This window comes from Thamnophis elegans, chromosome 2, assembly GCF_009769535.1.
Source record: "Thamnophis elegans isolate rThaEle1 chromosome 2, rThaEle1.pri, whole genome shotgun sequence".
NCBI classification, from domain to species: Eukaryota; Metazoa; Chordata; class Lepidosauria; order Squamata; family Colubridae; genus Thamnophis; species Thamnophis elegans.
This window is the reverse complement of record NC_045542.1, coordinates 17,631,626-17,645,285: the sequence shown is the minus strand read 5'-3', so window position 1 is coordinate 17,645,285 and position 13,660 is coordinate 17,631,626. Positions and strand designations below refer to the sequence as shown.

Below are 13,660 nucleotides of genomic sequence, written 5' to 3'. Positions count from 1 at the left end.
GCTTCATAAAAGCTGTTTTGAACCTTCCACCATCTTTGGGGATACCATCTTTAGAAGAAATCAAAGTTCTGTGAAACAGCCTTCATCAATCTCCAGGTACGTTTGTTATACTAGACAGGGGATTCTGAGAATTGTGGCTTCTCTACACACAAGACACCAAGTTGAGGAAGAATGCTATTAATCACACAAAAGGTAGACGCTCCTGGTTGATTCTTGGTAACTGCATGTACATGCGTGTGTATGTATGTATGTGTGTTATGGCCAACAGTGCAGAAGGGTCTTGTCATTTTCTGGAATGCTTTCTGACTTCTCAATTTAGTCCCATATTACCCCCACAAAGTAACCTGACAATTATAAAATCTTCTCTAAATAATTGTGGACAGGGAGAAAAGGTTACAACAAGTGGTTTAAATCTCAACTCAAGAGAAAGGATAGGAAAATTGAGAAGGTGATTTCTCTGCCTGCCTGATGCCAAATTGAAGCAGAGCAAAACTTTGGAAAGGTCTTTTCTTAGGCTGAGGCTTCCCCGACCTCTTGCTTTGCAGAGATAGGCGCATCTGCTGTTTAGTTGGGTTTCCTTTTTCTTTTTGTGCCTTCAAGTTGACTCTTAGCGGTTGCCTAAACAAGTCCCTACAGTTTTCTTAGCAAGTTTTTTCATAAGTGGTTTGTGCTTGCCTCCTTCTTAGGGCTAAGAGTGAGTGATTGGCCCAAGGTCAAATATCTGGCTCTGTGTCTAAGGTGGGGCTAGAACTCACTAACTCCCAGTCTCTAGCCTCGTTCTTTAACTACCAGACCAAGTTGGCTCTCCTGTTGTTTAGGTAACACATGACAAAACTGTTCAGAATTTGCAATTTCCCATGGAATAAAATCAGCCCCAAATGAAATAAAGAAAATGTTTAAAAGCATTAGTTTTTAAAAATTTTATTTATAACAATATCTGTTTTTTATTTTTAATGTTTTGTTTTTAGTTGTAAAGTAATCTGGCAAAAATTATTAAAACATTTGGGCCCCCTTCCCAGGGAAAAAAATGTTGAGGAGACCTCCTTCCCTCCCCCCTACATGCATGTAATTTCTACTATAAAAGCTAGTTCATCTTATTTACTTCTGATCTGATTTCATCTTTTTTTTTTAAAAAAAAACAGGTTGGAAAGAAATGAAAGTTGAAATAACATTTGAACCTCTTTCCCGAAATAGGAATGATGGAAATTGTGGTGATGGAGGGAGGAGGGGGGAAGGTCAGAAAAGGGGGGAAGAAATGGGACCTTTGTTGCAATTCACAATTTGTAAACTCTGCTTAGTCTTAAGACACAGACACTAAAATAAAGTGAGATACAGTCAAAGTAATAATTCTCCAAAAAGAATACGATTTCTGGAAATAAAATGCTTTTGGGGGAAAAAAATTAGTGGAGAGGTGAAAAGATATGAGAAAACCAGTTTGGTTGGTGGCTGATGGGATAAGAGTAGATTAAAATCATACTGGTAGAAAAAAAATGATTAAGGCGTTGCAAAGAGAAGATTAGACTGGCTGGGTGCTGAGAGAGAAAAGGCCATTGTTGGAAATACACAGGAAAAACTGCTGGGGGGGGAAAAGAATAAGAATGCACTTGATGGGAAGAACATTTACACCAGTGGTTCTTTAATTCAATTCTTAGGTAGCCAAAAGGGCCTTTTGTGGACTTTCGGGTGATCTGCAAGGACCTGATGGAACACAGGGAACGTTGAAAGGTTGGTTTGGATTTTTTTCTTCTCTTTTTAATGACAAATGGTCAAATTAAGAGTCAGCTCCTTTTGCTCACTGAGCAAATGGAACAGCTGCACGAAAGGGAAGGAGGAGCAGGCCAGGAGAAGCTATTGCCACGTCTGCGCACTGCAGAGAACTCTGCTCCTTAAGACATTCTGATATAAGGCTTGGTTTTTGTTTTGTTTTTACAAGAATTTGTTCGCATAAAGTAGGTTACATCCACAGGTTACTCTGGGATTTTCCCAACCCAAAAGTTTGTGATGGATGTGCAGCTACTGACCCAACTCCCCATTTTCTTCCCCAAATGGATCAATCTGCGAAGGGAGGGGAGAAAGTAATGTTCAAGTTGCCTTGCACATTAGGGGCAAATGAAAATGAGCAAACTTAAAATCATGGTTCCCCCCCCCCCCCGCTCCCCAGTGCCCCAGATTTAAAGGATCACTGGTGTGCCTGTCATGGGTACCTCTTGTCCGACAAACCTACATTGAGCCATTGTCAACATTGGGATCATATTGGGATCCACGTTCAGCGAAACCAAGTTTCAGTGTGCATGAGAAGGTTCCCCCTTCCCTACAGGTTTCAAACATGCACTTTTCAATATGGTTCATCTCCAACTTCTGGCAAGAGAAAGTCTTCCCCAAACATGTCCCTGGATTCGTCAACAGCATCCTGAGAAGGGTGGGAAACTATTGCCAAACTTTTAAAAGGCTAGCAACCTAAAGCTGCCTGCAGAAGAAGAAGCAGAAGTGGATTGTTTTGTGCAGCAAGCAAAAAGATCCAGCCCTTTAACCTAAAGTGGGGTCTTCTTACAATTCTCCCCCTATTCCCTACATTGCCTTAACATCAATCAACCCCCCCCTTCCCCAAGTCCAGTGACAAGAGATTCAGTGGCTGGTAGATGAAAGGGAATATACAGGTAATAATACTGCTCACATATAAAAGTAATAATCCTTCATTTGTACATTTATACAGTATCTCTTGCTCCCTCCCCATCTGGTCTCTTTCCATCTGGTCTCTGTCTTGGGCTGATGGCCCATTCCCCTATTCCTTATGCCAGGGGGTTGCCAAGGTCATCATCTGCACCTCTCGACAGCAGCTCCCGCTTTTCGTCTGTGCTGGCTAGTGAATTGCGGCTGTTATGGGCGCCCATGTAGAGTGTGGCGTACACTGGGTTTGTGAAGTTTGTGGGCTAGAAGAGAGAAAGGGAAAAAAAGAGAGTAAGAAGTTGGCTGGGGAAAAGGACAAAGCCAGCTTCCCTGAGACTTCATCTTTATATTATCCCCAGCATCATCACTATCTCAGAGAACTATTGTTCCTTTCCTTCTCAACACAGTACGGCAACAGCTAGCGTGGCTTTAAAAAGGTTTGGACGCCATGGCAGCAGAGGTGGGTTGCTCCCAATTCGGCCCGGTTCAGCCGAACCAGCAGTGGGATTCAGGCCTGGGTTGCAGAACTGGCAGTGACCCAGGCCTGCCAGGCACCCAAACCAGTTCCCACGCTGCCGCTGGGCCACCACCAGTTTGGTTTTTAGTGACTGCATGTGCACAGTTCACTGTAAATTGTTCTGCGCATGCGTGCGTGCATCTGGCATAACGCGGGTTGCAAACCGGTAGTAAAAGCGGCAGCAATCCACCCCTGCATGTCAGTGCAGCACCTTTCTCTACTCATGAAGGGAACGTTATTTCTCCATAATACTTGTTTTAAAAAAAAGCCTTTTTTAGCTGGTGACACTCTTACATCAAAAAGTTTGACAAAAATGGAGCTGCTTTCATGAACGGCGGACAGGTGCTGTGCTTATGAACGTTCAGGAGCACTTCTTCCAAATTAGGTGTGAAATCCGTGCATCCTTTTTATTTATTTATCACTTAGTTGAGCTGCCCCTCTGACCAAAAAGTGACTGAGTGGCGTACAACATTCAGTGAAAAGGAAAGCCAATCAATTATTGCGTAGCAGTAATAATGCCTGGAGAGATGGCATGGATCATTTCAACGAAGGGGAGACCCTCACAATCCGAAACTCAAGACTTTGGCCAAAGTTAATGGGTGTTCCACGCTGTATCTGGTTGGCTCCATTTTAATTTGGTCATCCAAAATACTAATAGAAAAATGCATTGCTCAGATTGTTGGGCTTTGGGGGAATAACAAAGCACATTACCAACTGTCTGAAGTTACTAAAAAAACACACCCTAATACTAAACCATATTGTACGGTTACGCACGAAAGTGGAAAATGAGGCTACTTAAGTTTCTCCAGTTCCCTGGTTCAAGTGCAACCATTCATGGATAGTTTAAGGCTAATATTTCTGCCCAAACCTTGGAAAACTGCTAACCATTCAGTTAGTGAGAGGCTATAGGCAAACGGGATATTAAGCCTTAAACCTAGAGCCAGTAGATGGCAAGGCTCCCCCAATTTCCCCAGATGCAGGCTACAGAAACACTAAATGAAAACTCCTTTTTAAATTGCAAATTTAACACATTGAAAATAGATGGGGTGAAATTATTGAAGATTTGCAAGCTTATGGTCATTTGAAAAGAGCTATCTATTTTCCAACCCGCACATCATCGTTGTGTAAAAATCACACAACGGCATTTGATCTCTATCTTCAAGGGTGACCCTTTTAATCCATGAAGACTTTGGGATAGGAAGGGAAATGTTGTGCTCATGTCACAAAATGTGCAGTTGCCTTTGGATATTAATATCAGTTATAGGTAGTTCTTGACTTATGGCCACAATTGAGCCCCAAATTCCTGCTTGCTAAGTGAGACATTTGTTACATTTTCCCCATTTCACGACCTTTCTTGCCACAGTTGTTAACTAAATCACCGCAGTTGTTAAGTAACGAACCAGGTGGTTAAGTGAATGTGGCTTCCCCACTGACTTCGTTTGTCCGATGGTCACAAAAGGTGACCACATGACCCCGGGACACTGCGCCCATCACAAATATGAATCAGTTGCTAAGTGTCCCAATTTTGATCACGTGACCATGCAGTTGTAAGTCTTTTTTTCCCAGTGTCGTCGTAACTTTAAAGTTCACTAAAAGAACTGTTGTAAGCCGAGGACTCCCTGTTTAAATTATCATCAACACATGTAACTACAGATTGGGTAATTTCCCAGGCACAAAATTCACATATAATAATGATGGTGCACAACATCTTTATGCAGTCTGGGGTCCCACTTCCCCTTCCAAACCTTATCGGGGTCCAGAGCGAAGTCGGCATCTAGCAGCTCCCCTACATCATCTGCGTCGGGGTCCCCCTCGTACATCTTGTAGGTGGGATTGCCAATCTCCACGTTCATGGCTCCGTTGGTCATGCGCTGGTGCTGAAAACCTTTGGCCCTGGATGAGAGACACAGCAGGTCAAACACCCATGGGTAGGCATGGATGCAAGTGAACAGCAATGCAGCATTACTAAGTAGGACCTGAACTGCAAATGATAGGGAAGTGGGGCAGAATTATGCACTAACTCAGCAATTGTGCTTATTGTGTTTGTTGAGATAGTTTAAACGTCTTCAAGGAATGTGTGTAAAAGGATAGGATCTTTAATCCCTTCTGCATGTATTGATTTTGCACTGCAAATATCTTCACCGGGGAAAAATGTTTTGTGTTTTCTGGAAATTGCTGCGTTAGGACATTGAAATATCTGTACCTACCATGTTTTATAGACATAGGAGACTGGAATCCAAGATGTTATTTGTAAAATGTAGTTTGGCCCTCAAAATAACTTTTATGCATATAATAAGGGGGGGGAGATATAACATCGGTTAATGAAGAAGAGTTTAGTTGTAATCTGGATATAGGGGATGTGATGGCTAAGCAGTTAAAGGCACTGCGTTTGTCTGATGGAAAGCTGACAGCCCAGGTTTGAGACCTGAGCACCATGCAAGGGGATGAGCTCTCATTCCTTCCCCAGCTTCTGCCCACCTAGCAGTTTGAAAGCATGCAAATGTTAGTAGATTAATAGGTACCACTTAGGTGGAAAGGTAATAGTGTTCCATGGTGGTCATATGACTGGCATGACTAAACTCTGAAGGCGCATGGAGCGCTGTTCCCTTCCCACCAAAGGTGGTTCCTATTTTTCCACTTGCATTTTTTACGTGCTTTCGAACTGCTAGATTGACAGAAGATGGGACAAATAACGAGAGCTCACTCCATTATGCAGCCCTAGGGATTTGAACTGCCGAACTTTCTGATCAACAAGCTCAGCGTCTTAGCCACTGAGCCACCGCACCGCCAGTACAAGATACTTCAATCCAATTTGGCACCTGAAAGGAATTATTGGCACAAGGCAAAAGGTGTCATCGGTGAGAACAGTAGTGCAACAGACTGGCTCATAGACATAATCAAGGCCGAACCTTGCTGAGAAGGGTTTGCATCTGTCTAAAAGCTGGCTTATATAAATAAATAATCCTGCATTTAAGAATAGAAACCCAGTCTATACTGCGGTAGTTATACAGGTCTTCTTAGACCAGTGTTTCTCAACCTTGGCAACTTGAAGATGTCCGGACTTCAACTCCCAGAATTCCCCAGCCAGCATTCGCTGGCTGGGGAATTTTGGGAGTTGAAGTCCGGACATCTTCAAGTTACCAAGGTTGAGAAACACTGTCTTAGACCATATGCGTTCGTTGTTTTGGAATGCCCAAGCTTACCCTTTAATCCGTTTTTTGTACCAAACCACAGCACCAGCCACTAACATTAAGAGCAGGAGCAGCAGAATTGGAATGACAATAGAGACGGTTCCTAGAAAAAAAAATAGGGAAACATTAGTTATCTCTGAAACATAGAAAACATTCACCCCTGCTCTGGACTCGTGAGCCATATTACCTTCTCTTTATAGATGTCTCTTGATATCGTTTTTCCCCCCTGCCAAATGATGACAGCAATAGATAATCTCAGAGAGTATATTCCTCTCCATTTCCAAATGGGAGACAGTGTGGGTAGTGGGTAGTACTGTGGAGACCCCCGTTGTTCCTTCAGAAGCAAAGGGTCTCCTAAGCTTGAATTTGAGCCACGCGCCTTCAATATGACTTACTTCCACGGTGTTGTTATGCGGCAAAGGTTGGGGAAGGGGAGAAACAAGTCAACCACCTTGGAGTAAATAGACAGATTTCCTTCTCCCTTATAATGAAGAGATGGTGTTTTAATTTGGCAGTGGCTGGAGTCACAGTATTGCTCTGCCTGCCTGCCAGACTCTTTGTTGCAATAACCGTGGAGTCTACACCTTTTAATTTTCACAACCTTCCGTACTGAACTTCTTCTGTCCTCCACAGAACTCACAACAGCTCCAGAATGTGAAAATTTTGAGGGAGGTCTTTGGTGCTCTCTGAGCTTCCTTGTTTTCTCCCAGACGTTTCATTACCCTAACTAGATAACATCAGCAGTGCTAGCACTGATGATGCTACCTATTAGGGTAATAAAATGCCTGCAAGAAAACAAGCAAGCTCAGAGAGCACCAAGGACCCCTTGTTTCAACCCTGAGCTACAAATATTCTCCTCTGTTAGTGGAGAATATTTCCCCCTGCCAAATGATGACAGCAATAGATAATCTGAGAGAGTATATTCCTTTCCATTTCCAAATGGGAGACAGTGTGGGTAGTGGGTAGTACTGTGGCAGTTATATTATCTGTTCTCCGTTGACTATGGTTACCTTCCTAATCAATTCAATGTCAACTTTTGCAGGGGAACCATTCTTTGCTAATGTCCCCAAAACCAGTTGACAATACTCCCAACATCTCATTAGAGCTGGAAAGATAATCTTAGTGGATTGTTGCACATGTAACTATAGTGGGAGGCAGGCTCTTAAGACACTGAAACAACATGAGTCACATGCTTGATTTGGAACCTCATCAATTTTTTTTTTCTACCAACAGATGACCTCCAATCTCCCGATATTCCTTTCCAACGCACACAGACACACATCAGCCCCTCCGCAGTCATCTCTCCACTCCACTTACGGCTGCTTTGTTGCCCACTGTTCATAGATTCCTCACAACGCTCCCCAGTCATCTCCAAGATACACCTGTAGAGCGAGAAGCAAAAAAGATAAGTAGGGTGGATGCAAGATAAACCCAATAGGACAGCTTCTTTGAGCAGGGAAGAGGCTGGCAAGAGCAACATTGGGGTGAAACTAACTGAGGGAATAATAAATCAGGCCTGGATGACATGAATTATGTAGCTTATATAAGTTATGTAGAGCTATGGTGGTGCAGTGGCTAGAATGCAGCATTGCAGGCTGCCTCTGCTCACTGTCAGGAGTTTGATCCTGACCAGCTCAAGGTTGACTCAGTGTTCCAAAGTTGATAAATGAGGACCCAGACTGCTGGGGGCAATAGGATGACTTTATACACTACTTAGAGGGGGCTCTAAAGCACCGTGAAGCGGTATATAAGTCTAAGTGCTACTGCTATTAACAACTACTCTAGGTGATTTAAGGCAGGAGTGTCAAACTCAATTTCATTGAGTGCTGCATCAGCGTTATATTTGACCTCGGGAGGCAGGGTGGGGTGGCCAGCTATATGTCACTCGTGTCAGGGGTGCCCATGGTAGCCAGAGAGCTGTGCCAGCGAAAATGGGCTGTTTCCAGGGTGGCCCTGCACGTCAGATCTAAGCACCCCATGGTCCAGATCTGCCCCACGGGCCTTGAGTTTGACACCCCTGATCTAAGGCAATAGGGCAAAAGAACGAATGTCCTCAGAACAGAAACAGAGAAGAACTGGAAAACAGGATGATATGGGAAATCAACACCCTTATCATTCTGGGAAGTAGTGGATAATCATCTCTTCTTTTATCTCGAGCACATGGGCATGTCCCTTCCTTCGTTCCAAGTTTCCTCCCTACTCACTGGCACTCTGGCATAGAAGTTTCAGCATTCATAGTGCATGTCCCGCCGTTCATGCAGTAGTTGTTGCAAGTCAAACAGCTGGGGGCCATCTTGCCATCAGGGCAGCTGCAAAGATCAAAGGGAAGTGTGGTCAATGGAGCCCAGATTTCTTACCACGACTCTCAGTCTTTCAACATAGCCCCACTGTCCTAGCCACTTCCTCTCCCTCCCTTCCTGTCCTTGGTTCAGCTGTTCCCCCTACAACCCCAAACCACTTGGACTCTCCTCGTTCCACACCCACCGGCACTTCCCGCGACAAATCCCACCTACTTACATGCAGGTGACATTGCCGGTCTGCTTGTTGATGGAGCATTTGCCCTTGAGGCAGCGGTCACACTTGTCATGCTGGCAGCGGTCACCGTAATAATTTGTTGTGCAGCGACACTGCTGAGTCCCAGAGGCTGTCAAATGGCACACGCCATTATTTTCACAGTAGTTTGAACAAAGGCCTGAAAGAGCAAGAGAGACGTTGGCGTAAGGGGAAGGGATTCATTCCAGATTCACAGCAGAGATTCTGCCTCAGCCTGAGATTCACAAACAATGGACTGCCGGCTCACCCGGGAATCTTTTTTGGATCTCTTATACACCGCTGATTGGTTATTATTAAATGATGCCACTTTTAAAAAAAGTGGTAGCACATTAAGGATGTGCAAAGGAATTCACTTAGTTGCAAAAAGAATGCTGCAGAAAGCTTTGGCATGTCCCAGTCTTCTCCTACTCCCCTGCCCCCTCCCCAGAAACACAAAAAAGCACATGGTAAATCTCTTTCATAACATGACATTCTCTGAATGGTTCAATGCAGAGGTGATATTCAGCCAGTTCTGACCGGTTCTGGAGAACCAGTAGCGGAAATTTTGAGTAGTTCGGAGAACCTCCAAATACCACCTCTGGCTGGCTCCGCCCCCATCTATTCACTGCCTCCTGAGTCCCAGCTGATCGACTGGGACTTCTTCTGTTGCCCTGGACAGGAGAATGGAGCTGGAAAGCAGGTTAGTGGGGAGGGGATGGAATGGGGATTTTATAGTATCCTTCCCCTGCCACGCCCACCAAGCCATGCCACGCCCACAGACCTAGTAGTAACTTTTTTTGAATCCCACCACTGGTTCAATGGTTTCCAGAAAGAAGTCCCCTGAACTGTAAAGTGTCCCAAAAGGTAATCCAATCCTGGAACAGGTCTGTCTCATCTGGAATGCCACTTAAGACCCTCCCAATTCAGAGGATTTACTTCTAGAAACCCTGGCATGATCCAAAGAGGAAATGGAACAGTCTAAAGTTCTCAGGCATGTTCAGTTCTCACATTGTGCAAATTTTTATGGTGTGCCTAGAACAGGGGTGCCAAACTCAATATAATTGAGGGTGGTATAATTGAGGGTGGCATCAGGATTGTGTTTGACCTTGAGGGGCTGGGGTGGGCATGGCCAGCTCAACATCACTCACGTCAGGGGCACCTGTGGAGGCCTTAGCAGTCTACCAGTGTAAATGGGCTCCTGAGCTCCATTTTTGGCTGTGACGGCTTCCTGTAATCCTCTGCCAGCGAAAACGGAGCACAGGAGAGCCCCCTTGCAAGGTCTGTTTTCGGCTACAACGACCTCCTGCAAACCTCTGCTAGCGAAAACGGAGCCTGGGAAGGCCCCCCGAGTTCTGTTTTCTCTGGCAGAGGCACCGAGTGCTTTACTGTTTCCAGGACGGCCCTGCGATCCAGATTTTAGCACCCTGCGGGCCGGATCTGGCCCCCAGACCTTCAGTTTGACACTCCTGACCTAGAGACTGTGAACGTGACCCAAGATTGCAAGCACACTCCAAATGTGCCTATTTCCACTAGTAATAGGTTAAGCAAAGTTATTCTTTATTGAAGGGAAAGATTACAGCAATCCTTGAAGAGAAATGTATATATTTTCCATCCAATTTCACCTTCGCTGTTGCTACCGACCCCAAGAAAGATCTAGGGAAGCAAGGCAGAGATTTCAGCTCCAACTTCCTGGAAGTCAGGAAAAAGACTGCTTGGTACATTAGTTGATTTCTCTGTACTTCCTCCCTTTGCTTAGAATTTGGGGTATTCTTGGCAATGACTGACAGGCATACTCTACCCTTCCCAATCCACTGGACATCTTTTAAGACTCGCTTGGGAATACTTACGAAACTGGCACTTGTCACCAACGTAACTGTCTGGGCAGCGGCAGTTTGGCTGGTTGCCCTGGTTGACTGTACAACTGCCGTTGTTAAGGCAGTAATCCATGCACACCGGCTTGTTACACTGAGAACCAGTGAAGCCATTGGGGCAACGGCATGTCGGCATCCCTGGGTGAGTGGGAAGGAAGAGATTGTCGATGAAGCGTGTTTGGCAGAGGACTTCCCAACAAACAACAAAGAGCTTTGCACGGCTGTATACTGAATCCCTGGAGCGAACCAAGCATTTCACTGAATGCCCATGTTGTCTGTTGTTTTCCCTGGCTTGGAGTCTCCATCCATTTCAAATGGAAAAGTAGCAAATCAATGAAGATTTGACTCCGCAGAACAACTTAGAGACATTTACAAAGAATCTGTGTAACTTACAAGGCCCTTGGGGGGGGGGGGGGGAAATACAGGTAGTCCTCAACTTACAACAGTTCGAAGTTATAACGGTATTGGGACTTGGGACCGTTTTTCACGTTTACAACCATTGCAGCATCGCCAATGGCATGTGGACAAAATCCAGATGCTTGGTAACCGACTCGTATTTATGACGGTTGCGGTGTCACTTGCCACTTTCTGACAAGCAAAGTCAACGGGGAAGCCAGATTCACTTAACAGCCGGGTTAATAACTTCACAACTGCAGTGATTCGCTTAACAACTGTGGCAAGAAAGGCGGCAAAACTAACTTAAGGAATGTTTCATTTAGCAAACAGGAATTTGGGGCTCACTTGTGGTCATACGTTGAGGATTACCTGTAGTTTAAAATATAGAGAAACGTTAGAAGTAGAAAACAAGCAGCCAAGTGAGGGACATGTTGGTGTCCAATCGCATTTCCACTCAACAGAGCAGTGCTGTAATTTTTTCCTCCGGTACTGTAAGTCAGGACTCTCCACTTTTCTCCTCCCTGTATTGATGAGCTCTGGGCATCCAACTCTTCTTGTAAATGTTTACAACAACTTACCAGATAAAGAAGCAGCACAAGTGCCTCCGTTCTGGCAATAGCTGGAGCACTGGTCATACTGGCACTTGTCCCCGATGTAACGTGGCTGGCAACGGCACTTGGGCTGCTTGCGTGCATTGAGGAAACAGCTGCCACCATTGAGGCAAACGAGATCGCAAGTGTCAGTGGCTGGAACTGAAGAATAAAGCATGCAAAGACATGAAAAAGCAGGTCCTCCTTACTTTTTATTATTAAAATTTTATTTTATTAGGAAGACCAGCTGGCCAGAACCTGGAAGAGTAATGGGCGATGGCTCACATGCCCAAAGACGTGGAGAGGGGATCCCAGCAGTTATCCCCTAAGGGAGCAGAGCTGTCAGCCAGGGCAGGCCAGGGCTTCCCTCCCTTCCTGCCCAAGCGGGCTTCTTGAGCTGCCCCAGCCCTCCAGCCTGTGGCTGTGGGTTCTGGGAACCAAGATCTGAAGAACTTTCTCCTCATCCATATTAAAGAAAGCCCAAGATTTGGGTAGACATGACAGTGCCGGTAGCTTCGCTAAAGGGCAACAAAGTTCAAGCCTAAAGGACCCACAGATGCAGAGAGCTTGGAACACAGAAGAGAAGATGGACCTACCAACAGGTGAGACACTAGGTGAAGGAACAAGCACGCATATGCCATTGTCCAACCTTCTGCCATTGGGGCAGGTACACACGGGACCGCTTGGGCTTAGGAGGCAGAGCCATTCACACTTCTTCCTGTCACAAGGGTTGGTCACTGGAGAGGAAAGACAACAAATGTAAGAGTTCAGCAGAGGTCTCAGGTAAAACGTTTTCTGTCACTGCATGGCAGATCCTTTGGCGTCCAAAGAGGGTTGGGGAAAAGAACTTCAGGAAATAAGACTTGATTTTCAAGCTTCCGGACTGCCTTCTTTTCATTCGGTTTTGGAAGAGTCTTTTTACAATGCAGCTTGTGTTTTCCTGGCTTAGAGTCCATGCCAATCAATCCTGCCCCTCCCCCCCTGCCTATTTCTTGATGATCCATCAAACCAGGGGTGTCAAACTCGATTTCATTGAGGGCTGCATTGGGAGGGGGTGCATGCCCGCGGGGGGGGAGGGGCATGGCCAGCTTGACATCACTCATTTCATGGCTCCTGTGGTGGCCCAAGTTCTCTGCCAGCAAAAACAGGTCCCGAGCTCTGTTTTAGGCTCTGATGGCCTCCTGCAACCATTGGCCAGAGAAAACGGAGCTTTGCTTTCTCTGGCAGAGGCATCACGGGCCGGTCCTTCGCTATTCCCAGGGTGGCCCAGCGGGCCAGATCTAAGCACCCCATGGGCCAAATCTGAGCCTTGAGTTTGACACCCTTGCATTAGACTAACATATCTGCTTCTTATCACCCTGAAAATGCACATTCTCTCCAGTTTAGCCAATAATGTGCCTGGATTAATGCAAAAATTTATATCAAGCAAATTCCACACATATGAAATCATCTGAGTGGAAAATGTAAATAGAAATGGATGTGCATAACCAAAATCAACGGGTCATCTAGCCAACATCTCTGAAGTTTCGGTGATTCTATGGAACCTTTCCCATTCCAGCTAATGTACTTCCAGAATTTTATGAACAATTCCAGTCAGGGACATGCAGTCAGGGGAGGCAGGGGAGCCAGAGCCTCACCATTGTCATCATGAAAAGAAAAAAAATGTAAAAGAAAAAAAGCAAGAGCTCAGATCAGGCTGAGCTAGTTGCTGCCAGAGTCACCGTGGATAACTCTGCTTAACTGTTTAAAAAAGCCTCTAAAAAAGCGCCCTCTACAGGAGGAGGCAGGAGAACAACATGCTTCATCTAGTCTGACTTTAGCCGTTTTATGATCACTCGAGCAGAGTTAAGCAAGGGTTAAAAGCCTAAAAATTCCTGACATAGGTGAGGCACATCG

At 45.3% G+C, this 13,660-nt stretch overlaps 1 protein-coding gene across 3 annotated transcripts in view; it reads right to left on the bottom strand.

The window, feature by feature from the left end:
* Positions 1-1,078: 1,078 nt before the first annotated feature.
* LRP1 (LDL receptor related protein 1) overlaps positions 1,079-13,660 on the bottom strand; it is a 337,681-nt gene continuing 325,099 nt past the window's right edge. For all 3 annotated transcript variants that reach the window (XM_032212335.1, XM_032212336.1, XM_032212337.1), the window contains 9 exons: positions 12,361-12,501; positions 11,753-11,926; positions 10,755-10,916; positions 8,893-9,067; positions 8,580-8,684; positions 7,693-7,757; positions 6,388-6,478; positions 4,930-5,077; positions 1,079-2,930 (listed from right to left, as the gene is read on the bottom strand). In XM_032212335.1, coding sequence (XP_032068226.1) covers positions 2,790-2,930; positions 4,930-5,077; positions 6,388-6,478; positions 7,693-7,757; positions 8,580-8,684; positions 8,893-9,067; positions 10,755-10,916; positions 11,753-11,926; positions 12,361-12,501 — 1,202 coding nt within the window. In that variant the 3' untranslated portion in view covers positions 1,079-2,789. The remainder of the gene's footprint in view (positions 2,931-4,929; positions 5,078-6,387; positions 6,479-7,692; positions 7,758-8,579; positions 8,685-8,892; positions 9,068-10,754; positions 10,917-11,752; positions 11,927-12,360; positions 12,502-13,660) is intronic.